The sequence below is a fragment of the Mustela erminea genome, chromosome 1 (genome assembly GCF_009829155.1).
Source record: "Mustela erminea isolate mMusErm1 chromosome 1, mMusErm1.Pri, whole genome shotgun sequence".
Classification (NCBI taxonomy): Eukaryota; Metazoa; Chordata; class Mammalia; order Carnivora; family Mustelidae; genus Mustela; species Mustela erminea.
Window position 1 is genome coordinate 74096464 of NC_045614.1, and position 27733 is coordinate 74124196.

Consider the following 27733-nt stretch of genomic DNA (forward strand, 5'->3'; position numbering starts at 1 on the left):
AAGAAGACAAAAACTGCACAGTAATTTGAAGTGGGAAAGTACAGTATAAAGAATTATTGTACATGCTTCAGCAGCACATATACTGAAATTGGAATGATACAGAGATAATTAGCAAGGCCCCGTGCAAGGATAACACACAAATTTGTGAGGCATTTCATATTTAAAAAAGAAGAAGAAGAAGAAGGAGGAGGAGGAGGAGGAAGAGGAGGAGGAGGAGGAGAAAAAGAAGGAGAGGTATTAAAGATGATTGCTTCATAAGGGAAAACAGAAAATATATTTCTGTAAAAAATACAGAAATATCAGATGTAGAACAGCCACCACTCCTAGAACTGGGATAGAGCACCTGGGCGCAAGAGGCTACTCCCTCCCAGGGCTGAGATCCAGTCATAGTTGGAGAGGGCACAGTGTGTCTCACTGGAGGGCAGAGAATTCACGGAGACATTCCCCCTCCCAGGATTTGCCCAGAATCTACCTTCCAGACTGCTAGAGGAAGCCATTTTTCAGAGCTGCACCTTGAAACTCACTCAAGCTACCCACAGGGGGGCCAGAGAAGCCAGCCAAAGCAAGGTGCCTTGCTGGCACCCCTTGAGGGAAGTGTGCCAGAAGAAACAATTTAGGGTACCTATCAGTCTGCTCTGAAGCCATCTGAGGGGGTGGTCCCAGGGGAAGCTATCAGGGGGTCCAGTTGTGCTGAAAAACCCACACACACTGGAGAAGATCCATGAGGTTAGCAAACCAGAACCCTGAAGAGTTACCTCTTCCTTCTCAGTGTCTCTCCAGCACCCTCTGCTGATAAAGTCTAAGATTGGACCAGATGGCAAGGAAAAGTATTTATCGAGTCCACTTCCATTTTGATAGCATATGGAGTGTGGAATTGAGCTGAGTGGCAGTAAATTAATAACATAAATGGAATCTGGAAGAAAATCGTCACTGATACAAAGACATGAATTCCTAAAACCCAGTGACAGATAATAACTGTATTTTTCTTCTACTTTCTAATCAACCCTAGTTACTTTTTTGAAAAGATTTATTCACATTAAATGAGTAAAGAATTTCAAAGCCCAGTACATTTCTTTCCTAGAGAAACCAAATCAATTATATCAAAATCCAAGTATAAATTGTGTGGATTTGTACAGACTGCTGTAGTCTTATGATAAATGTTTGCAGAAATTGAGTTGAATGAAATAGTACTCCATTTTGAATTACTCTGTATTTTGAAGATTTTGGCTCCTTTTCCTTTTTTGGGGGGGGGGGGTCGAATCCAATAAGCGTGTTTCAAATTTCAGAGGTTAAAGAACTTATCTTGTTGAGCTGGTAATGATCCTGGGCATTCACTTGTGATTTAAAATCCACTAGAATCAGAACTATAGTACTGGTCTTGATTTTAAGATATAAGATGATAGCTGTTTCATCTTTCTGAAATACTTGGAAACTTTATAGTAATACTGGAGTATAATTCGGACGGCTACTGAGAACTATTATAACACTGGTCATTACCTACAAACTGTGTTTGTGGGGAAAAATGGAAGTTATTTCAAATACTGTCACTGCTAAGAATCAAATGAGGAAGCTGTTGAGCGGGAAGGCATGACCTATAATCTTTCCAAAAACTAATCTCTCCTGTGTATCTGATTTGTAAGCCCCTACCATAATTTTCCAAAGCACCTGTTCACTGCATATAAGTCCTGTGATTGCTGATGACAAGCCTATGTTTTTGTCCAATTAGGATGAATGTGTAGGGGAGAAAATTTTATCTATGTGACAATAGCTAGACTAAAGTCTGTTCTGGAAGATTTAGCCCATGTTTAACCAAAACAGATTATTGGAGATGGTGATCAGACTATGGCCACTTTAGATCAAAATCTCTCCAATGTCCACCATGCACTACTTATTTCAGAATTGTCCGAGCTGCATCATAAAACGCCAGTTCTCCAGCCTTTTCTATGATGGACTACATCAGACTCTGGGCATTCTGAGCACAGGATCTGAGAATATGATTTGAATGAGCCCCCTAGCGATTCACATCCTACACGATATTTGAGACTGCCACTGAGACTTGAGAGCCAAGAGTCAAGGTGATGTTCTTTTTCCCAAAACAGTATTGGCTAGTGTCATAGCAGGGCTGGTTAAGTGAAGTCCAAGTATGGCGTATGTTATCAACTCATGGACAAGTGGGGATTTTCCATTTGTCAGGGGCAGCCGGTAATGGAAGCCACCTTTGGCTACCTTACGTAGACACGGACTTATTGGCAGGATATGGTGGTGTAAGAAATATGTTAAGGATGAGGGTTGAAGAAGGAGAAACCAGGGCATCTCTGGGCATATGTGTATCAGGTGCAAACTAATGGTCAGAGCTTGGCTGAGGCAACTTCAAATTTTATTATGCTTATTCCCAATCTTGTGTTCATCCCTTACCTGGAGGAAAGAACACCTTCTATGTGTACCCAACTGATAAGAAAATTTCCCAATAGGCTGTTATCAGAAGCAAAGAGGAATGAATGTTTAAGTTTATCAGATTCTCATTTGTTATCAATGTGATACACACATGACAACTTTTAAAGAAAGTAGCTAAGAGCTTAATTACGCTCTAAGATTCATCTTAGGTTAAGAAAACAACTCTCAATTTTTTTTTTTAATCCTCAGCCTGAATATGCCAATATTTGCTTTTGGTACATTCCACCGAGCCTTAGAGAGATGGAGGAAGGACCTGAATTCTGGGAAAAACTCAATTTAGTAAGTAATAAGTAAATCACATTTTTTCCTTTTGATGAAATGATTCCGTTTCCATGGTCTATTGATCCTATGACTAACTCTGTACTTGTAAGTCCTCTGGAAGATGAAGAGAAGTGGCTTCTAGTGTCCTGAAAGGTAATGACATGCCAAACAGTTGCCAATACTGTTTATGCTTGAACAATGTAATTTATTTGATCCACACATGAATTCCAAATAATGGTGTTATTTGCAAGATAGTCATAGCATTCATTAGAAGTTCTCATTCCCAGCGTACTTCAGAACGTGTGATCAGATAACAGGACACAAGGTTAAAGTTCCATCATGAATAGCTTCTGTGTGCTTCTGTGACTGCTTGCATCACCTCACATAGAGATAAAGTTAAAAACCTTAATCTGGTACCCTTTGTGAGTGTGAGCCCTTCTGTTCTTTCCACTGACAGAAGCATCTTCTGCCCAAGGGGTTTATGTGATTAAAAAAGAGAGAGAAAAGAAAAGAGATTTCAACAATGGGTTTCAACTGATCATAGAACCAAATGGGCTTGACATTGTCTCCACACACAACTGGTGAGGGCTGAGAGTCTCGAGTGGGGAGAAGCCCCAGGCTCTAGGGACTCATTTTCTCTCCCCTGCACCTCTCCCGGCATGGTCCTACCGGTTAAATCCCTGCCTCTACATCAGTTCCAAGAACTGTGAAGTCTCATGAGCCAACACTACTTGCTCCCACCCCCCTGCTGCATGGACATGGTGGGTATTGAAGTGAGCCAGTGGGAGTTTGCCCTGAGGATTCTGGGGCCGTGATACGGAGAGCGGGAATTCACCACCGGTTAGGACCGTCAAAGTTGGGTCATGCTCCACCCCTTGCGTCTTCCCTCTCAAGCTCAGCTACCTGCATGGCCCTGGTTTGTAAAAGGTCTGACCTGCAAACCCCTCCCTATACCCTGTGAGAAAATCGGTGATCCCGTTAATAGCTTTCATAAGCAATTAGCAGCACTGCTATTCCCAGTCAGGCAAGCAACAAACATTTACTGAGTGCTCGCCATGCTGTGAACTGGAGACCAGGACATCAACAAGACTTGGCCCCTACCCTTGAGTAGCTCGTAAGTGGAGAGACACATGATTAAGGGGATGATCCCAAGGTAACTAGTAAGGGCCCGGATGGAGATGAACCCTGTTTGCACTGATTGCTGAGAGAAAGGTTATCTACCTCTCTGTGTGACACATTAGAACTAAGTCTTAAAGGATCAGGAGAAGCCTGTTGCGGGCAGTTGTAGAGAAGTAGATTCCAGAAAGAATCATTGCATGATGACCTAGAGACATAAGAGAAGAGGGTGTGATTCAAAGATTCCAGGGGTGCGATGGGACAGTCACGGGGTCCTTGTCTTTCATGACAAGGAGCTTGGAATTTGCGGCTAATTAAGAGAAAGATGGAAGACCATGGCCTTGAAGCCCTAACCAGCTCTAACCTCACCTGCAGCATCTCCTCTTAGCTTCAAGTCATTTTCTGTTTCTTCACGGCTCATTAAACCTCCTACACTGTAGCATAATGTATACCCAATATATACATATTCTACCCATTGTCAAACCCGAGATCCGGCAGCAGAGGAGGGGAGAGAGGGATGCTGCTATCTGTCTCTTTGGCTAGAAGAACCCTTCATTACCCATGCCAAGCAGTTAACAGTCCTGGGCTTTGTCTTGGGCTTTGTCTTGCATTTTTGTCATACTAAGCAACTAGAACAGCACTAAAGAATGCATTTCAGATGGTAAGTAACCCATAAAAGAGAAAAAGAGGAAAAAAAGGACAGTGTGAAAATGTAATGGTGAGGCTTCTAGGGACATTGTGTACTTTGATGGACTACAACTGACTTTTTTTTTTTTTTGTGACATGGAGGAATAATTGCTGAGGGTTGAGGAAGATCTGGGTGTCATTCTTCTCACTTTTTCATTGTTAAGAAAAGCAACCAAGAATGTGTTCTTTGTGTTTTACTGACTGAGTACTGTCGTGTGGACATGCATCAGGAAAACTAAACAGTCCCAGTATATTTGGGCTTCTCCTTGACTCTGTCTTCCTTTATGTGAAGAAATAGTTCTATTACCCATTCTCAAAAAAGTTTGAACTTGAAGGCGGATATACATGCTAAATCAGATTATTAATCAGATAATAACCTTTTCATCTTAACTGGAAATGAGTATGAATCAGGACATTCTATTCTATCCCCAGTATTTTCCAGCACTGATTCTCTTATGATGAATATTCGTGACTCTCTATGCCTTCCTTTTGGAATATTTTGCTGTCATTTAGAACCAGGGTTTCCTTGTCCCGTCTAACGTCATACTATTTTAATTGTTAGGGTCACTTCTGATTAGTAAGCATGTATGCTGCTGACACATAATCATCGGTTCACAGATTCTTAGTTTCCTTTTATTGTCTTTGTGTGGGTATGTATGCATGGATTTGACAAGGAAGTAAAGTGTGTGGAGACATATATGTGTTTATGTATGTATATATACACATACACACATATATATATCTGATTCATGTGCTTTTCTGCTTACTTTAGATGGGAATGTAAGATAGGATTTATAACCCAGAGTGCACTTGAGGCACACTTAAAATTTATTTCGGGGTTTATCTTGGATGGTGAATCACAAACAAATAAATAAACCGAATAAGGGTTTGCCCGTCTGATTCAGGCTAGCGTCAGGCTTAGCTGTCAGACGGCAGGATCAGGGCCGCCATGAGTCTTCCCTTTGGCAGTGGGAAGGGAGAGGGATTCCTTGATCACGAATGCGGAGTTTCAAAGCATATGAGTGTGTGTCTGTGTGTGTGTGGGCCAATGTACGTGCACGTGTGTGAGACTGCTTTTGCGAACACAGCCCCTCTGCAGTCACTCCGCGAGACTACATTTGGTCCCCGCGTTCCAGACACTTCTCTGTTTAAGATGCGCTTTCTTCTGATGTTTGCAACCTTCAGATATTCTAGGTCTGCTAGCCTTCCCTGCCCACATCGCATTTACTTCCTTCCTGGTTTCCTTTCCTGGTACCATCCCCGTTGCCCCATGTGTTTTCTTTGCTCTCTGCATTTCCATCTCCAGCTCTGCTTCCTCATGTCACTCTTCTGGAAGCCTCTGATGGCCTCCTGCTCTTTTCAGGAGCAGTCTCTAACCCCCTGCACCCAACGACCGCCGTTCATAATACACATCCTTGACGTTCCTTTACTCTCCTCCAATGAGACCAGTAAGAAAGGTGACCTACCTCCACCTAATTTTGTAAAAGGCAGTACAAGTCCTTGCATAAAACATGAAGGAGAACTGATCTTTGTAATACGGATTTGCATTTCTCTACACCATGCGTGGGCAGGACGGCCCTGGAAGACATGAGGAAGTGAGTGGTAAGATTCTCACACATGTCCTCAGAACCACAGGGAGTGTAACCCGCCCACAGCACCGTGTTTTGTAAGTCGGTGATGTTGCTGTTTCAAGTAACAAGCGTGGAGTGCTATTAGTGATGCCATTTTCAGAAGGGGCACACAACTCTTGGTAAAGCTTTGAAGAAAACAATTTTTTCTCTTTGATTTACAGGGTAGTAGAAAACCTAGTGTTTGTTAAAAATGGGTGCAGAGAGGTGCCTGGGTGGCTCAGTGGGTTAAGCCTCTGCCTTCAGCTCAGGTCATGACCTCAGGGTTCTGGGATCGAGTCCCGCATCGGGCTCTCTGCTCGGCAGGGAGACTGCTTCCTCCTCTCTCTCTCTCTCTGCCTGCCTCTCTGCCTACTTGTGATCTCTCTCTGTCAAATTAAAAAAAATAAATTAAAAAAAATGGATGCAGAATATTTTGCATGTGTAGGTAAAATGGGGTTAGAAAATTGGCTTGGATAATGACAAATCAGGCTTCTCACCTCATTCATTTCCAGTAGGATATTGAAAAGTTGGGCAAGACACAGGACAAGGCTTAATTGCTCAGGACTGCTCTACACATTCCAAGGCAGGTGACATCTCTGTGTCCCCACTAAATGCCAATAGCAATCCCTGCACACCCTGAAAGCTAAAATATCTGTCCAGAGTTCCTCCCTGGAGGGTGGCTGGTCCACGGGATAAAATCGAGTCCATTCTTCTTGGCATCCAAGGGCCTTCATGTCTGATCATCAAATATTAAAATAGCAAGAGATTGAAAAGAATCTAAGTATTCAACTATAGAAAATTGGTTAAATTATAGTACATAATTTATATGTAAATTTCTAGGGCCTAGACAATTACAATTCTATTCCAAAATAACATATTCATAAGTTATTATTAATTGAAAAAAATGAGTTATGCAAACAGCCACTATAGTATAATGCCAATTTTGAAAAAATTTGTGTTTTTATGTGCACAGATGCTTATGTACATATGAACTAAGGCTTGTATGGTTAGATAAGGGGCAGACAACAGACATCAAAATATTTTAGAGATAGATTTATTTTAGATTCTAGAGATAGACTTTTCCTTTCTTTAGTATTCTTCCTCAGCCTCTTGATTCTCTACAATTAACATGTATTGCTTTCGTCAAAATACTAGTAACAGCAATGACAATAATAATAAAGTGAAGTATGGAGTTATTGACCTCATGAAACCATTGGGTTCCTTGAGTGTTTACCTACGCAGAGGCTACCCAGGTATCAACTACAATCTGCTAACAGTTAAAAAATAAATTAAAAAAATAAATTGAGCATTCACCCCAATATGTGTTTATTGTTTCGAAATTGTCTACATGTATTACTTTTAAATGTAATTTGTAACTTTAAAAATGCACATACTCACTTTTAAGGATGAATTTTGAAATTTTAATTATTTAGAGTTGTTCTAATCTCTTCTTCTTACCCCAGGGGATTGCCTTGTTTGGAGATGATGATTATACCATATTTTAATCAATTAGTTTGCAAACTATTTTCTCTCATGACTTGTTTCCAGATGCAGTATATGATTTGTCTTCCCTTCCCATCTCTCTTTCTCTCTACTTACAAAAACACCCACACTATCTGCACTGATTTTAGGCTCAAGGGCATTGCCACTGGTGGTCTATGTTGAGATCTTCAACAGCATTTCCAGGGCTCCCAGCATCGTGGTAGATTCTTCTTTGCTCTCTAAAGTGACTGCCCCCAATAAGTTTCTGTCTGCGTGTTTCTTCAGAAACCTCATGCCAGTGACTAGAGATGGAGGGTGAAGGAGTTAGGGAGATTCTGCAGAGACAAATCCAGATGGATAAGACCCAGAGAATGTACTTGAACATTCCATCAGTTTGCTTTGTCTCGTCTTTACTCAATGTTCTGATGCAGATTTCCTCCTTGGTCAACATTTCATAAATAATTCTGCATTGCGCCTAACGAATTTACATCCTTAACAGTAATTAACAAGTTGTCTTGGACTTATATGTGGTCATTTCGACTTTATTTTGTTGTGGTTGTTTGCTGACCTGCAGATTTGTGACTAATGTTAGTCATTTATTACAGGCGCCTTTCTCCTCAACAGGAGAAGAAAAATAAATCTTTTAGAACCTACTTGATGGGTGCGTTGTTTTATTGCTTATTTGGTGATATAGCTTGATATGCTATTCCAGATATCTTTAGAGGGAATTTACTATTCTCCCTGGCAGGTTTCTGATTAACAGCACTTGAAGATGAGACTGCATAATCTGGGTGGGGTGTTGGGCTCCCTTGGGAGCCTCGTGGGGAAGACACCCAAGAGGCCACTTTCTGGGGGTGCTCGTGGGGCTTCAGTGCCCCCCCTGCTCTGCTCCATTTATTTCCTGCACATGTGTTCGTGTATTCACATCAGAGTTCATACACATTTTGAGAGCTTCTGTATATTTTTGAGGATTCTGATTCTAATTTTCTTTCCATCACCATCTGTGACATTGGTATAGCCAATCACTCATTTTTGGATTTCGAACTAAAAACAACTTTCTTTAAAGATACAACAGTGTTTTGTTTTTAATTTTCAAGGATGAGTCTCTCTTTTAACAATGTGATATGACATTTATAATAAATTCGTCTATTTTTAAAAAAATCTTGTTTCCTTGTGGATGGAACTCATTTTAAAGCTGCACTTTCTTTAAAATTTATATTTAAGGAGAATCTAATATAGACGTGCCCTTTACATGAAGTATTTCTGAATGCGACTTGAGAGACTCTTTTTCTGATAGTGGCTGGAATGTAGATTTTAAAAATGCTTCGCTAATGAATTTCCTACGTCTTGTAGATACTGTATTTTCTTCACCCAAACTATTAAGACTGAGGTGACGGGGCGCCTGGGTGGCTCAGTGGGTTAAAGACTGAGGTGAAATGCTGTCCTTTTAAGTGTCCTCTCAGACAGAGCTGTTTTATCTACAATTTGTCTGATACCCTACTAGTTGTAGTCATTTGTTCTTGCTTGTGTCATTCTGTGGCGCAGGGCCAAGGAACCACTTGGGGACATCAGGTGTAAGCATAGCCTTCTTCAAAGATCAGCTTGTGGGGGCGCCTGGGTGGCTCAGTAGGTTAAAGCCTCTGCCTTCGGCTCAGGTCATGATCCCAGGGTCCTGGGATCGAGCCCCACATTGGGCTCTCTGCCTAGCAGGGAGCCTGCCTCCCCCTCTCTCTCTGCCTGCCTCTCTGCCTACTTGTGATCTCTGTCTGTCAAATAAATAAATAAAATCTTTAAAAAAAATCAGCTTGTGGGGGCACCTTGGTGGCTCAGTGGGTTAAGCGATCTGCCTTCCACTTGAGTCATGATCCTGGCATCCTGGGATCGAGTCCTGCATCAGGCTCCCTGCTCAGTGGAGAGCCTGCTCCTCCCTCTTCCTCTGCCTCTTCCTTCTGTTCCTGTTCTCTCTCTCTCTTAAATAAACAGGTAAATATTTAAAAAAACAAAACAAAACAAGAAATCAGCTGGGGAATTTGGGGTGTCCGTTCTGCTAAAAGACATGGGATACTCTGAATGTTTCATGGGTTTATACTCATTGCTCTGGCCTAGTTTAAGTCATAGTCTTTCTAGATAGCTCTACCCCTTTGTATTTATACAATTTCAACCAACAAAAGAGCCTAACAGTATTCTTGTTGGCTATGCATGCGCAATGGGCGAGTTCCTAGTGAGCTTTCCCTTGTATTCAATAACATCTTTCAACACACAGAACACGTATTTTTAGATTATTGTTCTTATTAATTTATTTACTTATATTGCTTTTTGGTCTTTGGGACTTTAAGCATTATTTTTAGATGCATCCAGTGGAATTTTTAAGGCTAGTGATCTAAACTCCCCAGGAGAGCTAGACAAGTACAGATGTCCTCATTAAAAAAATAATTTTTTTCTTTCCTTTTAGTTTCCTCTCCTAAGTTTATGAGGCTCTGCTCTCTTGTTTCTTCTCATTTACTCTTCTTTTCATGGACTCTTCTCAGTTACTGTGGAAGAAACTTGGAGCTGGGCCTATCCGTTGAAAATTAAAATTGAGCAAAATGAAGCTAGGGGTCTCTGCGGGCTGAGGCTGAGCTCACGTGCCTGAGGTCAGGACAGGATGGGTTCTGAAAGAAGAATGGGCATATGTGTGGCTCCCTGGGACTGGCCGATCCACTGGGCACTTTATTTTATTTTATTTTTTGGCAATCTCAATAACAGTGATGGAGACTGAAGCCAAACAAAAGAGTGAAAGCTGCATTTCCAAACATCTTTTGGTAGCTTGGGTTTCCGGTTCAGCACACAAGCACGGTATACTCGGCTATGTCCTGGCAGCAGCACAGGCCATGTCTACAGCAACTGTGTATGAACCAGTTCGGTAGCTGAAATATGCTGGTTTCTTAAGTCTCTGCTCAAATCCTAAGGCCACCTGAAATAATTCTGAATTTCCGACTAGGTCAGGGTGCGCACTGAGGGAAGGCAGAAACTTCATCAGTCCAGGACACATTGCTATGTCTTGAGTATAATTTTATTTCATTTACTGGGTCAGAGGTGGCCAACTCAAGCACCCACAGAAGCTAGACAAGTAGCCCAAGTAAGGGCAGTAGACTGGCCATAATCCGGTAGGGCAGGTGTGGCGGAGGAGAGAGCAGCAGCCTCAGCTAAAGGCGGCAGCATCTACTCAGCTTCTTTTTTTTTTTTTAGATTTTTTTTTTTTTATTATTTTTTTTTTATTTGACAGACAGAGATCACAAGTAGGCAGAGAGGCAGGCAGAGAGAGAGAGGGAAGCAGGCTCCCTGCTGAGCAGAGAGCCCAATGCGGGGCTTGATCCCAGGACCCTGAGATCATGACCTGAGCTGAAGGCAGAGGCTTTAACCCATTAAGCCACTCAGGTGCCCCCATCTACTCAGCTTCTAATGACGATGGCCCAGCGGGAATGCAGAGCTGGGCCACACGTCTCATTGTTCAACAGATGCTAGATCAATAGATCCTTCCATGAACCCTCCTTTGCTTTTGATGGTTTGTGTGTTGGCACATGGTTTAAAAATTTGCAATGTATCTGTCTGGGCTCTGGCCTTCTGGCTTTTCGTCTGAAAATCCTACCTACATTCGTCAGGCCTTAGCTACCTGTTTCTGCATGAGGGTCCCTGGAAGCTCCTTGGATGAGGCGGTGTCCCATCCCGGTCTTTGTCCTTTCACGGCAGCTAGTGTGATGGTCATTCCTCAGCCCGCCATGAACTACGAGGGATGACCAAGTTCTGTGTCATCTACCAGAAAAAGAAATCTCATGGCCGTGTACTTTCAGATGTATCAACAAGAAGGTTTTCGGTATGGCAATCTTGAGGCAAATGTGACAGCATATTTAGGATATATGGGCGAATTCTGTTTTTGTGTCTTCTCTGTTCCCCATCCTGAGAACTAGATGGGGCCTCTGGGCTCCACACCTCTCTTGAGACTTGTGGAGCCCTGAGGTGTCTGTCTTCCTAGGTTTTCTGAAAGCTTCAGCTGGCCGGTGAAGACACCCAGAGAGGAAGGTAAGGAGTTTGGAAGCAGAGGGGCAGGCCCAGGAGAGTAAGGGGCTGAAGGAGGGGTACTGAGAGTGAGTTCCCCAAGTAGGGATGACTTCCCACTCCCCTCTGTGAGCATCTTAAGGAGGTGTATGTGTGTGTGTGTGTGTGTGTGTGTTCCCGATGTTGGAATGTCTGCTCATTCCTAACAGGTAAGGACATGGCACAGATACCACGGAACAAGGGATCGTGCTGGTTCAGATTCTAAGCATATCATATACTGGAGCAGTCACCTAGACGCTGACACTGAACCTCTCCAGGACCCCTGGGGACTGTGGGAGCTGTAATAATGGCAGACACTGAGTTTCAGTCCGGCCTGGTAGAACCCTGGCTTGAGGCGGGATTTAATTTTATTCAAAGGCTATAAAGTACTGTGACATTTTGTACACACCTGAGTTGATGGAGCAAAATTCATACCCACAACACAACCATTAAGGAAATTGCTCTGGACTTGATGCTGTACTTTTTGATGCAAAACTAAGAGTGGACCCAGAGCTGAAAGGAATTATTATTATTATCTTAATTAATTATTATTATTTTTTATTTTCATTTTATTTATTTATTTGGTTTTTTTTGCAACAGATCTTTGAAGTCCTTTGCCAGAACCAAACCTGCCCCCTGGTGGCCCCTTTGCTCATTTTCCCGTTCCCAGCTGGGAAGAGCTTCAGTGAACACGGACCTAGGAAAGGCTGTTGCAACATGGGTTAGAATTTCAGCCTCAGTGCTTCTAGATTCTGCCAGACCCAGAAAGGCTCACCTGAGTAAGAAATCACATTGGTCCTTGTCTTCATTTCAAATGCGTTTCTGCTCCTCTTTTCATCTTTACTCCAGAGGAAGGAGTTCCTCTTTCCAGAGCAAACTCTTCCATGTTTACCTTTGGGGCTCCCATCCTGGATTTCATCCAATGGGCAATCTCTCTACCCCTATACTTCCCTTCTCTTCTACCCTCTCCCCTCTCTCCTCACTCTCCCTCCTTCTCAGATTTGCATTCGTTTTCTCTCAGCTATTGCTGCCTTCAATCAAAAAACACATACAGGCTCTGACAACCTTGAAGGAAGTCATTTTATGATTTTCATTGAGCATCTCTTCCCCTCACACAACTTCCTGTCTCTTTCTCCATCCCTCTGGACTAAACTTCTGAGAAGAAAACCATAAAGGGGCTGACTCTGGTCAGCACACTGTGTCACAGTTTTTAAAACCATTCCCATAATTTTGGGCGTTCGGGTTGCTTCTAATGTTTTTGCCATCGTGAATGGTAATGGATGAACGTGTCCAGGCTCACACTCACTCTTGCTTTTATTATGTCAGGAGACAGAGTGCTCAGCATGTCATTGCTGATGATGAAAATCAGTGTGGTTTTCAGCCTGACTCTGGCTGTGTGTTGTGATACTGTCTTTTAAGAAGGTTGTCACCATTTACAATGCCACCAGCAAGGAATGAGTTCACAGGTTTCCAGCTAATGGGGGGGGTGGGGGGGTGGAGAATGCTATTCAGAGAAGGTGAAACATCGTGTCTTAAATTTGTTTTACCTTTTATTGTATTAATTGTTGGTGGGCTGAACGATGTCCTAATTTTTTTTTCCCTTACAGATTCTACTTCTGGTCGTATTCATTGTTTCTTCCCCTCCCCCATATCTTCCATATTTATATTTTGAGGTCTGATGTTTTCCTTATGAATTTGAATGAGGGTTTATATAGTTTGAGTTTTAAGGCCCTTTTTGTCAGATAGAATGCAAATATTGTCTTCGGTATAATGTCCTTTTTATTTTAGTCTTGCTGTTTTTTCATTGTACAGAAGTTTTAAATTTTTTATGTATTCAAATCTGTCAGTCTTTCCCTTCATGATTTATTCCACTTCTTCAAAACTGAAGTTACTGTCTTTCACAAATCTGATAAATATTCCATTCCATCTCCTGCTAGTTTTTCTGTCCTTCTTTTTTTTTTTTTTTTTTTTTGTATATAACTCCTTAACCCAGGTGGAGGTTATTTTTGTATACAGTGTAAACTATGACTCTAACCTGGACAGTTCCTCAAATTATTATATAATCCTCCTAGTTTGATTTATTAAGTAATTTTTCTTACCACTTTTTATTACAGAAAGCTCATGTTGTCATATGTTACATTTTTAAAAACACTTTCTTCTACTGCTGGATTTTTCAGTCGGTTGTATTGACTGTATATCTGTTTTTGAGCCAGGAACAAAGGTGTCAAGAGGCGTTGCTTCATAATGCACTCCCAAAGTGGCTAAAACGCTCCCTTTGATTTTTCTTTAAAACGCCATTTTTTAATACTATATTTGAAATTTTTCCAAATGTATTTCAGAACTTTTTTTTTAAGTTAAAAAGACATCTTTGTTAAGATTTTTATTGTCACTTATGTCACTAGATCTGGAGCTAAATAAACAATGCCTTTACTGCTCATTGGCTGTGTGACCATGGACAAGTTGCCTTGCCTCTTCTCTTTCATCAACGGCATAGGGATAATAAAAATATCTCCCTTAAAAGGTTTTGACAGGGATTGGATAATATAATACCTGGATTATACCACTTACCATAGTGAGTGTTTGTTAAACGTTGATTTCCATTATTAATCTTGTTACCCCATGTTTGAAGTATGAACCTGAAATGTCTTCTTAATGCCTGTTTGCTCCTCTCCAGATGAGCTTATATGCTCTTATAATAATAAACTTTCTAAAATACAACCCTGATCATCCTGTTACTCCTTCGCATTTTCTTTGTCCCAAAGGAAAAGAGCCCATAATCATTCAGGGACGGCAGTGGTCCAATTTATTTCAACCTTCTGGTTCTGTCTCCTGCCCATCTTCCTCAGGCACCCTGCTTTCAAGAATCACACTAAAATAATATATTATGGATTTTCATGGATTAAATGAGAGAGCGCATGCAAGCCATTTTGCACAGTACTGAGCTCAGTGCAAAATGGAAATATGGGGTTCCCTTGTTCAGAAATTATTAAGAATTTCAAAACAGTGACAGTAGAGCATTAAACTAAGTATGAGGCCCTTCTCAAGTGTAGGGCCCTGTGTGACTTCTTGAAACCAGCCCCGGGACTCCGTGTTTGATAATGGAGATGAACTTCAGCATTCCGACTTCCTTGCATTTTCTCACACTGCTCCCTCTGTCTCTGGTGTCTCGGTCTTACGTCCTTCCTCCTCTGTAGCTTACCTCATGCTCAGTCTCATCCCGGAAGCCCCAGAGGTATATGCTTGTTTCCTCCTTTAAAGGACTATGGCTAGGATCTAGTCTTCTCTAGGCCACTTCTAGCTTCTGGCTTAGGATATAGGGAATTTTTGTGTATGAATCCATCTTAAAATTAGGCTGTCAGCCCCTCAGCTTGCCCAGGAAGCATTTCCTGACACATGAGTATGGGAATACTTCCCAAATACTCTTAGGACACCTTTGCCCCATCCCTCCAGTCCATCCCCATCCCCCCCCCACACACCTTGGCCACTGCTATAAGATAGCGACTTTTTTGAGGGTGGAAAAAATGGTGGCAATCCTGGGAAGAGAGGAGCAGGTGATGAGAAGTTCCCCATAGGAAGAAACAGCTGATGAATTTTAGGACAGGGATGATAACTGAAACTCCCCATTATCACCTAAGATTCCCTCCCTTGTGTTAATGGTGCTGTTGGTGGATGGGTAGAAGCGCAAAGTGAGGCATGGTGTTCCACTGGGGCCAACCATATTTGAGCTTCGATATCGCAGGCCTGGCTAGTGGAGAGTCCAATATGAAATAAAAATGATAATCCCTTTGTTCAGAAATTGTCAAGAATTTTAAGGTGGTGATGGCACAATATAAAGCCAAGTGTGAGGCTCTTCGAAGATCAGGGCCCCCATGTAGCTGCACAGGTTGCCTACCCACCAAGCCAGCCAGCCCTGGTACTCTGCTTAATGTTAAGTAAGGGGGAGGGGGCGATTGTTAATATCCTTACTTCTTTGCATCTTCTTACATTGCTACTATCTCATGGTAGATGCAAATAAATGTTTGCTGAATGAATGGATCAGTGGATAAAGGTGTGAACTAATGTGTTACCCTCTTGGGTGACTTCCTTCCACACTTAGAGTGGTTTCCTAAAGACATAGTTGTTCTTACTTGCTTAACCCATCAGCACACCCTCAGAAGTTTTTTTAAATACTGCTCTCCCTGAGTGTATTTTGATTGGGCTTGTCTAGAGTGATGTCTTGGGATCATCTGGTGTGTTTTGTTTTGTTTTGTTTGTTTTTTAGATTTTATTTATTTTTGCACATGCGTGTGAGAAAGAGTGAGCACACAAGTTGGGGGGGGGGATTGGAGGGAGAAGCAGACTCCCCACTGTGCAGGTAGCCCGATACAGGACTCGATCCCAGGACCCTGGGATCAAAACCTGAGCAGAGCAGAAGGCAGATGTTAACCGACTAAGCCAGGCAGGCACCCTGGGATTGTCTTTCTCATCTGACTTCTGATGTGTAGGAGGGACGAAGAGTCATCACATCCCTTGAGTGATGGTCCCCATGGGGCTTTCTCAGGATGAGGGCAACTTGATAAGGAAGACATTTTAGGGAAGATGGACATTTTAATTGCTCTTCTAGCTTTGTCCTGGAGGAGGCCACCTCCTCTGTCTCTGTAAGTCTAGCAGAGCTGCTATTGCCTAATTGTGTTCTGTCGGCCAAATCATCATCAATTCAGAAGGCAGAAAAAAAAAATGTAAAGTCAACATTTACAAGTCTGACTCCAGATGGCAAAACCTCTCTTGGTTTCATTGCAACTTTTCCTACTGTTTATCTTTGACTCAGGCTCTGGTTCTTAGGCAAATGTCTCCCTATCTAGGATGTCATAGAAATGATAGTACCCCACTGTTCTTGGCGGGGGCGGGGGGGATCATTCAAATGTTGGAAGTACGGCAGCAGAACTTGCTTCAGTGGATTGTAGTAGTATCACCTGCCTAACTCAGGATGGAGACTGTCTTTCCGTCTGCCACCCCGGGGGGGAGACGATGGCCAGGTGGTACCAAGGTGCATCAGAATATTGTAGGTGGAGAAGAGGGGAGCCAGAATTCTCATTTGAATTTGCTCCTTCATTTAAAAATGTATACGGATCACCTACTATGTGCCCAACACTCACCTGGGTGCTCAAGGTGCTTCTTTTTTGTTTCCCTAGTTAATGTGTTGATCAAGGGGCTTAGAGAAATGGCAATTAGAGACTGGGGTTTTTATGAAAGAGAACAGGAAAGATTAAACAATGACTAACAGAGAATTGCTTCTCAGTTTGTACAGAAGAAAGCTCTGCTCTGTCTTTAGTTTGCAATGCTGTGGTCCTATGGTTTTATTTTTCTTACACTCATACATTGTAAGTGTAATCTATGTTGCAAAACTGAGTTATGATTTCTGTTGTACTCTAAACACTAGAATCTATCAGACCATGTCTTGGCAACTAGCTTCTACTGTGTATCTTCTTCTGGTTTGAACAGAGAAAATGCCTTGGATCTCAAATCTCATCTATAACTCTATTAAGAGATTTTCCCCGCTTCACATCCTCAGTTATTTAAGAGAACTAAATTTTGAGAATTTCATTAAGCAGTTTATTTTTTTTTAATTTATTTTTTGGTATGATGTTAGATATAAGATGGCTTTACTAGTTATTTTATTAAAGACAAATATGAATATATTAAATATGAATATATTAAATATAAATATAAAATATAAATGCATGTTATATAGAAATTTCCAGCTTTGCAAAATATTTCATATAATAAAGTTGCCTATGCTATTATCATAAAAGTAATATTAAATAAAATATTTTATTGCCTAATACCCTCATTGAAAGGTTTAAAATTAATTTAATAGGAATTCCCTATAAAATTTTTGTTCTTTTTATAACCAAAAAAAAAAAAAAATCAGTGGAAGGATACTGTGCTTCTTATTGAACTTATTTATGAAGGTATATTTTCCAACTATAGATAGCCACATTCTACATCATTTCAAAAAAGGTATTTTCTGACACATGTACTTTTCTTCATTTCATAGGTATATTAACTTTTATCACATAATTTAAAAATTTCTGGTCAAAAGCCGATTAAAGATCTTATATGTATACACACATTTAAACACACACATAGACATCTATACATACATATGCACACACACACACACATATACACACAGATATATAGGGAGATTTTTAATATAAGTCAGAGGTTGTAAAGGACTCCCATATACTTCATGTATTTTTTTATGTAATGGCAATTCAGAAAAATCACATGAAACCTTTGAATATAGCTTTCCAAAGGAACCTTGTCTTGAAATACTAAGTAGAAAAGGGAAGTTCTTTTTTTTTTTTTTTTTAAAGTCTTATGATGTACTGCATGGTGACTAACACAACATAATAAAAATAATAAAAAATCTTAAATATATTTAAATCACAGGAAAATAAACCAACTGGAATTGGTACATTGTATCCCCCCCCCAACCAATAATCAACCAGTTAGCTTTTTTTTTTTTTTTAATTGAGCTATAGTTGGCATACAATGTTACTTTAGTTTTAAGGACACAACATAGTGATTCCACAGCTCTATATGTTAAGCTCATCACAAGGGTAGCTCCCATCTGTCACCATAAAGCTCTATTACAATACCATTGACTAGATTCCCTGTTCCCTATCTTTCTTTCCACTACCTCCCACTCTCCATCACCCATTTTGACCAGACCCCTCCTCCTCTCTGGCAACCTCTAGTTTGTTCTCTGTATTTATTTGTCCCTTTCTGCTTTTTGTTTGTTTTTTCTGTTCTTTAGATTCCACACATAAGTCAAATCATATGATATTTGTCTTTCTCTGTCTCACTTATTTCACATAGCATAATTCCCATCCATGTTGTCACAAATGGTAAGATCTCCTTTTCATGGCTGAGTAAGAGTCCCCTGTAAGCATACATCATGTCTTTATCCATGCATCTGTTGATGGACAATTAGGTTGCTTCCATAACTTGGCTATTGCAAATATGCAACAAATAAAAGTGGGCATACATCTATTCCAACAAGTGTTTTCATGTTCTTTGGGTAAACACCCAGATGGAATTCCCGGATCATAGGGTAGTTTTCTTTTTAATTTTGTGAGGAACCTCCATACTGTTTTCCACAGGGGCTGCACCAGTTTTTACTCCCACCAGCAGTGCACAACAGTTCCTTTTTTATGACATCCTTGCCAACACTAATTATTTTTTATACAAGGAAGCTATTTGAAGTGCATGTCCCCATTCTTCTTTTCTTGCCTAGATGCCTGCCACAGACGTCTCAGGCCAATCTGCTTGTTTCTAGCATTGTGCGTACATCTAATCTTTCTTTTCACATGGTTGAGGGCTCGACAGAAACAGCCCTTGGGTCATTTTGTTCCACCATGTAAAGAGCTTCTCACTACCCTCTCTACAAAATGTGGGTTCCTCAGCAGGTTCCTCAAGGCACCTGGCAACTCGAGGTGTGCCTCCTTCTGCACCTACACCTCTCAAGAAGGATCTAAAGCTTCCTTCAGATCCCCAAGAGCCCTGTGCTCAGTCTCATCCCTCTCCTTTGTACCTTAGTTCCAGATGCTCTCTTTCCTTAGAATCTCTCTTTTCCTGGCTCCTCCTTCCCCAATATTACACAGATACACATATATATATGAGTGTGCATATACACATATATAAATTTCATATTATTTATAATGTAAAATAAAAGATAATTGGTGTGATGTACAGTTTCAATACTGTCTTAAAAATATTGGCCTTAGGTCTGACCCTAATTGGTATGTGAGGGAGGGTGCTCTATTATGAGTAGAGAGTAATGGTTCCACTCTGATTTTTCAACTTAATGCTTCTCAGGTCAAGTTATTTTCCCTCTGCCCATTCTCCCATGCATACTTCTGAACATCTCCTACTGTTCCCCATCAGTATTAATGTCAGATAAATATTGGTATGTTTGAATAAATAAAGTTTGGTCTAGATTCAAAGACTTTTTGGGTAACAAACCAGAGGCAACCCATTGGGAGAAAAGTCAAGAAGAAAGCTTAACCAATTTCCATTTGCACAAAAGACTTGGCTAGCGTAGGAGCTAAAATATACCACGCAGTAAAAATAAACATATAAAACCCCAGATTCTGCAGTTAATGGAATGTGAAAATGTGTGTGCACTGCTGCCACTGGGTGCCTGGAAGAAGACTTCGCCGCTTGTTCTGTCAATAAACCCTCCACACACTCTGTAAACATAGTCATCACTCATTTCTAGAATTTACCAAATAAATATTCTGAGTCAATTTTAAGTCAGCAACTTGGTTAGGGGCTCTGATAGGTTCTAGCTGCCTTCTCCCTGGAGGCGGTGCTCAGAATTTTCATTGTCATCCATGATAGAACATTTCTCAATAACGTACAATGTGACAGAAATTCACTGGAATTTGAAGGAAACCCAGAATTTTATTAAATAAGTAAATAAAGCACCCAGTACAAGAGTGACACCCAGGGTCTCTTCGAAGGCCCTTCATTAAATGCCTATATGAAAACTGTGTGTGACACCCTTTTTAAGGAGAGAAAGAAATCTAATTGAAACAATTTTATGGGCTGTGTTCTGCATGGTAAATTTTAATACTTGTTTTGCCAGTCTGCATTGATACTGCTTTTATTTTTTATTAGTCACTGATTTTTGATTGGTGGCACAGGATAGCAGAAAGCCTTTACTTTTGATAATCAAAGTGGGAATGACTGCAGTTTTCCTATGTGCTTTTCCCTCCACAAAACCCTCCCTGATTCTCTTATTCTTTATGTAGCCGAGGCTCCACCTTCTGTCCATCACTGCCCTGCTCCCAATTCTAGAAAAAATATGTATACTAAAAATTCTGAAATAAGAGGGGCACCTGGTGGCTTAGTGGGTTAGGTGTCCAGCCCTTGAGTTCAGCTCAGGTCATGATGTCAGGGTTGTGAAATCGAGGTTCGAGTGGACTTGGCGCTCAGCAGGGAGTCAGATTAAGATTCTCTCTCCCCCTTTCCCTGCCCCTCCCCCTACTCATGAGCACGTGTGCGCGCTCTCTCTCTCTCAAAAATAAATAAATAAATAAATAAATAAATAAATAAATAAACAAGCAAATAAATAAATAAATAAATAACCGAGAGCTTTAAAAAATTCTGAAATTAGGGAACACGTTCAGGGCAAAGTCACATTACCAAAGTCACTCTTTCCTTTACAAAATTATTCCAGGTAGTATCCCTTTAACTTAGAAGCTCCATGACCCTAAATAACTCTCTTTGAGTGCTTATCCAAGCCATGCCTATTTCACCTGCAAGTATTTGGTATTATTAAATCTGGAGTATGCTATGATGAGAAAAGATAATTATTTAAGCCTGCGATTTTTAAAAAAGATTTTATCTATTTATTTGACAGAGAGAGAGAGAGATTGCAAGTAGTCAGAAAGGCAAGCAGAGAGTGAGAACGGGAAGCAGCCTCCCCACTGAGCAGAGAACCCGATGTGGGGCTCGATCCTAGGATCCGGAGATCATGACCTGAGGCAAAGGCAGAAGCTTTAACCCCCGAGCCACCCAGGTGCCCCAAATCTGAGATTTTTGAGTATGGATGGCCCAGAAGATGGTTAAGAAAAGAGAGAAGAAAGAGCAGAATAAGTTTGAAGAAGTTGCTGGCCATTGTTTTGGGAGTCCTGTGTGAGAGGTATTTGGGGAATGCCCACCAGACACAGTCCATGGGCAGCTAGAACTCAGTGGCTATGATCCAAGGAGAATTTCACAATTGGGGGTAGAGTGTGGGAGTTTCCCACAGAGAGAGATACAAGTCCTTGAATATGATATTTACAGGAGAGAAGAAAACTTCATGAAGAGAAGCACCATTTTGAGTAACGTTTATTGAGACGACACAAGGTGGGGTGGCAAGCTGCAGTCAGAAAGTAGCTAGAGTCCTAGCAATGTATATTGGTGTGGAAAGGAAGGAAAAGAGCCTTCAGGAGTGCTTTCAGGGGATGGGGAATGTGTTCCAGGGAGGTATTAAACTTGATTCACCTGCCTTTTCTCTATATCCAATCTTCTCTGAAAGGGAGAATTTCCTTTTTGCCTTTCCAGGGACATGATTTATTGCTACAATAATACTGTGTAACAAATAATCACAAACCTTAGTGATATAAAACAGTAGACATTTACTGTTCGTGCATCTGGGAGTCAGCAGGGGAAGGGGGAGCTGTTGGGTGGCTAATTTAGGCTGAACTCAGTTAGGGTGGGCTCAGCTCCAGTAGTCTCTTACTCTCCCTTGAACAAGTGGATTACCTGAGGCATGTTCTTGTGACAATGACAGAGACCCAAGAGCACAAGCTCAAGTGTGCGAGAATATTTCAAGAGTCTCTATCACACTATGTTTGCTAACATAGGATTGTCCAAAGCAGATTGCAGAACTGAACCCAATGTTAACAATGGTGGAGACAATCCTCCACCCCACTGCAAATCCAAATCAAGCCATGTGGCCAAAATCAAGACCAGTGGGGCAGGGAAATATACTACTCCTGTGGAAGTGAAAAGGTGAGCATACCTGTTCCTGAAGAGCTACTTGATCAATCACAAACACTGATGGTTACTTGGAATCTAGCAATTTAGAGGTAATGTAACAAAAGAGAGAATATAGAATAATAAAATCCAGTGATAATTCAAAATCAGTCTTTCACCTGCCACAGTGTTACTATGGGAACCTGTCTCAGTTCAGTTCAGCACATATTTTGCGAAGCACTGTGGGAAAAATCAAAGATGAAAATGACATCACATCTTCCACCAAGGAGTTTTCAATCTGAAGAAGAGAGAAACATCTAAAAGTTACTGATAATGAAAAGTCAAGTGTAACAAGAATTATGGGCAGGGCAAAGTATGTTGGGTATAGAAAGAAGGGCAGAAAGAGTTCCTCTTCTTAAGTGACTGCTTGGGGGGTCAAGTAGAGGACATAGAATATGCTGTGGCTAATTTAAGAAGAAAAGAATTTATGGAGAATAGTCACTGTAGGGCTAAAAAGACAGATGTTTCAAAGCCATTGTCCCAGGACAGGGCTGCCCAGGGTGCTGCTGCCCCTGCCCGTCTGACGTAGCCTGTCTAATTATGAATCTGACCTAAGAGATGCCCACACTAGAATCGGCTACCTCTACCACAATCTGCCCGTGGTAGTGATGGATTCCATCACTAAACCGCTTCTCCCACTGACCTCAGCTCTGAAATCATAACTCATACAGGTGCATTTGACCTGTTAACTCTCAGTGACATCAGACACCTTAGCTGCAAGGGAGCCTTGGAAATGCATTAGCCTCTGCAGTATAGGAAGGGGCTATATTTAGAAGGGTTGGGCTGATGCTGAATCAATCCCTACTGTCTTCTACAAGAAGCCAAGGGAAGACTTCCATCAAGAGGCAGACATTTGGGGTGCCTGGGTGGCTCAGTCAGTTAAGCCTCTGCCTTCTGCTCAGGTCTTCGTCTCAGGGCCCTGGGATCAAGCCTGACTCGATTTGCTTGATCTGCTCCGCAGGGAGCCTGCTTCCCCCTCTCTCTGCCTGCCTTTCTGCCTACTTGTGATCTCTTTCTCTGTCAATTAAATAAATAGATAAATCTTAAAAAAAGAGGCAGACATTTGCACCAGGTCTTAGAAAGTGATGCCTTTGGGGTTCCTGGGTGGCTCAGTCAGTTGAGTTCGGCTCAGGTCATGATCTCAGGGTCATGAGATAGAGCCCTGCATCAGTCTCTGCGCTCAGCGGGGAGTCTGCTTGAGATTCTTTCCCTCTTCTCCTCACCCTGTGTGCTCTCTCTTTCTCTCTCTCAAAATAAACCATTAAATCTTGTAAAGAAAGGAAGGAAGGAAGCTAGGAAGGTAGGTGGAGACAATCCTCCCACCTAGAGCGAGTGGGTTGCCTTAGGACAAGGGTGGCATAGGATTCTGTTTATGAAAGTGCTTTATAAATCATAAAGCAGAAAACGAATATAAAGACTTACTTTATGGACATTTGATGGAGTCCTCCTTACTAGGGTCATCATGGATACCTTTTTCTCAGTAATGAGAATCTCTAAATGGTTTCAACTTTTTCCCTTCGCCAAATCCGTATGTTCATGGAAAGGACTGTATTCTCTCATAAAACGTTTTGAGCATTTACTATATTACCTGACACTATGCTAAGCCCAGTATGTACACAATCTTATTTAATTCTATGAAGCAGATTCTATTATTATCCTTAGAGAGGGTAAATTAGTTGCCCAACATCTCATATTAGTTATTAGTCAGTTAGTGGCAGAGCCCAGGCATTGTGGTTCTCTGTAAGGGGAAGGAAGGAGAAAGGATGAAGGGAAAACTGTAGGTAATGGAGAGCTGAGACAGTGCAGAGTCCGGAGAGGCTGCAGAGAGTGGCCAGGAGAAATACCGTCAGCCTAGGACAGATGCCACAGAAGGAAGGACAAAGCCGTGCCAAGAAAAGGGACTTGGAAATGTGGGAGACATCTGGTTCATGCAATTGTATGTGTGACAGCACTTGGCAGATTGTGACGTGTGGTACAAGCATTAGCTTCAAAAGCAAAGAATGTGGGGGTGGAGCCAAAGCTTAGGTTCCAGTGGTTGTGGAGACCGAAGTTCTCTGGTATTATCCAGACTTAGTTTTGCTCCTGGCTCTGCCAGTAACCAGCCATGATGAGCTTTGAGGACAAATTCCTGCATCCTGTCCAACCTCGTGTGCATAATGGGTTCCATAACACCTGACTCATGGCATTGTTGAGAAAACAAACTTGAGATCATGAATAAACACATGGTGTTTATTCACATGAATAAATGTGTAAACATTGTGTAAACACATGAATAAACATGTGTGTTTATTCATACACATGTGTATGTGTATGTGAATACACACATGTGTAAACACATGAATAAACACAGGGTGCACAGTATGGAATTAAGGGCTTGATCAGTGTAATTGCGGTCATTATGGATGCACACTTGGCCTTCCCATCTGAAGCTCAGATGCTTTTTCTTGGTTTCTGCTGATCTGCTCATAGTTTGGGCAGCTTTGCTGCTGTGTATTCTGTTAATAGGACTGAAGAAGAAGACTGGGCTTCCAGAAGGTATGCTATAAACAGAGAACCCTTTGAGCAAGGGTGGGGGTATATTTATAGGAGTTGTGAATTCTTTCAAGTTCTCATAATGTTGTGAATCTGATCTGTTCATCATGAAAAATATTTGGAGGATCGTGGATTCTATGGCATCATCCTCTGCACACTCCGTGGGAGGGGTTAAGCCCTGAGAAATATGAAAAATGGAAACCACAAAGCAGAATTAAAGGGAAACATTAATTCATGGGCTGTTTAATTACCCTCAGAATATTCAGTACTCGTCTTAGTTGTGTATGGCCAGAGCCCTGTGATCAAAGACTACTTGGTCACAAAGAAGACTTTGATGGGTTACCTTTTCATGTTTTTGTAAATTATCTTTCTGCTTTCCATGCAGTTTTTCCTGAGCATTTATGGTTTTTATAGACTTCTGGTGATGTAGCCTCTGATCTATTCATTCCCTTTTCCACTTTTGCTAACTAATCCCTTCTTGCTTCCCTGTATCAGCTGATTTTTAAATGTCAGACTGGGTAGGTTGAGTTCAGAAGCTATATTTAAAAAGAGACCTGCCTGTATATTTGGCTCTTTATTGGAATGGCAGACTTAAAGAGGGATTTGATAGGCTCCAGGAAGCCATTTCTTACTTTCTTTTTAGATCATGTCTTGGAAGCAGAAACACAGACATTCACATGGTGTTCTATGAATTAAGGGCAGCTTTTTTGCTGAGAGCAGAAGCTCTCAGCCTCAGTCCTGCAGTCAGCTAGGAATTGTGGTTAAAACTACCTTGGAAATGCTGAAGGAAGTTGAAGGGAAAAGCTGAAGGATAGAGTTATCGTCAATTTGCAAGAAGATCTCATATTGTCTGGCTCTGGTAGCTCTTCTTTCTGGACATTTCCCCCAAGGACTCCAGTAGGAGGCCATCGTGCTGTGTCAGTTAGCCATTGCTACATAACAACCACCCCTCTTCCCCAAACCTCATGAATCTACAGATTACCTGGGTGGTTCTGCTGGTCCTGCATGAGCTCAGTCTTATACCTGCAGTCAGCTTTGGATCAGGGAGGCAGCTCTGCTGATCATGGTCATGTTTGCTGTCATAGACTAGACTAGGATAGCCCAGGTGGGGCAACTGAGCAACATTCTACATGGTCTCCAGTTCTCCACCAGGCTGTTCTGTGCTCATTCTCATGGCAGGGCTGGGGTTCCAAGACAGCAAACAAAGTATGAAAGACTATTTGAGGTCTAGGCTCAAAAGTAGGCCACCATCCCTTCTGCTGTTTCTTGTAGACCAGAACAAATTGCAAGACCAGCCAGACTGAAGAGGAGGCATGGTGGAGCAATAGTCTTTGGACCGGAAGAACTCCAAAGTCACATTGCAGAGACTTGTAGTAGTATAGAGAATGAGTTATCTATTTACCATCTTCCCACAAAGATATTCTTCACTATAACATACATCACAGAGTGTCTTAAGGCTTGATAAGTGTTTCCACAACCACAGTTTCACCTGGCTTGCTGAAGAATCCCTCCTCCAAGGTCAAGTTTATTCTTATGACCATCAGCATTTTAAGAAAAATGGAGGCTCAGTTCAGTTCATTAGATAGAGTTTCAGTGGAATCAGGACTTCGCTGTAATTCTTATGATCACCAAGCCCCATGTTGTTTTCATGGCCCCCATAAAGATGGTTATATCAAAGGGTGAAGTGAAAAGAAAGATTTTTATTGTTATTGATTTTGTTTTGTTTTGTTCGTACAAAGCTGTCAACCACTTCAGGCCGACTTGGGATTATGTGTATGAATGTTGGGTTTTCAGATGATCACCTCTGTTTTTTCATAGGAAAAGAGTGTTTTGGCACACGTTTAAATCATTTTCTGGGACAACATTTCTGTCTGAACATTCGGCTTTTATTTCAATTCCTCATTTGTATATATAATATGCACCTATAAATACATAGAAGTATACAGTTAAACATGTAAGTAACTCTAACATTACCGTCATTCTGCAGGCATATATTCTCAGTAACTGCCGTTCCCTAACAAAAACAAAATCCCTGACGATGTCTGGCCGACCAGTATTGTTAAGATTGCCCTCCCAGGGCAGGCCCAAGAACTGTCCTAAAGAGAACAAGAATCTTAACCTATCTTTCAGCTTAACATATTTTTTAATGTGTGAATAATCATCTTCGTGTTTATTCCAGTGGTGGCTTAAAGACATTTTTGACTGATTTAAAGTTTACCCTGTAGAATTATTTATAGTGGTTATCTCCTTCCAAGGGATGGATTGGGACTGTCCTTTTATTGTTGCTATTCAACAACAAGAAGAAACATCCAGATTTTTTAATAAATCAGGCTGGAAGTTTTCAGCATGGGAACGTCTTTGTCTACTGCTTTCAGGCCAATAAATAATCATTATCTCCTATTCTATGTAAGACAAATTGAGTTGGGATAAAATTTACAGTAAGATGAGGGTTCTTTCTTGGTAACAACAGGAATCCTTGAGCCCTCTTGCCAGATCAAACTGTATTCTTCTGGCAGGAAATGCTCTTCAGAGATGCTGGAATGTGGAAGTGCTTCCCCTTTTGTCTGCTTTCTCCAAGCTTTTGATATTTAACAATCTTATTCGCTACTGAAGACATTTTATTAATCCTTCCCAAGCACAGGAGAGACTTTCTGTTTTTAGAAAAAAAAGAAAAGGAAAGAAAAGAAAAGAGAAAGAACCCAGTGCCCCGCACTCTTACCCCCTCACAGCACAGAGCGAAGCTTCATTCTTAAAAAAACATGCTGGTAATTACGTCTCCTACATTTGCCAGTTTATCTCTGTTAAACATAGTAAACATCTCACTGTTTAATTTGCTCTGTCAACCATGGCTTTAAAAAATAAAAACTGGAGCTCTCAAGCAGTTGAGATTTTATGTCTGCAGTATAATTTCACAGGCCGGTTTTTTCTCTTCCTCCTCACCCCCC

The 27733-nt window shown here is 41.3% G+C and overlaps 1 protein-coding gene and 1 non-coding gene across 3 annotated transcripts in view; both read left to right on the plus strand.

Annotated features, from left to right (window-relative positions):
- GADL1 (glutamate decarboxylase like 1) overlaps positions 1–27733 on the plus strand; it is a 173185-nt gene that overhangs the window by 115407 nt on the left and 30045 nt on the right. For both annotated transcript variants that reach the window (XM_032321473.1, XM_032321387.1), the window contains one exon: positions 2644–2733. In XM_032321473.1, coding sequence (XP_032177364.1) covers positions 2644–2733 — 90 coding nt within the window. The remainder of the gene's footprint in view (positions 1–2643; positions 2734–27733) is intronic.
- On the plus strand, positions 63–164 carry LOC116581484. Its single transcript, XR_004282069.1, has one exon. It is a non-coding gene; the product is annotated as a U6 spliceosomal RNA (small nuclear RNA).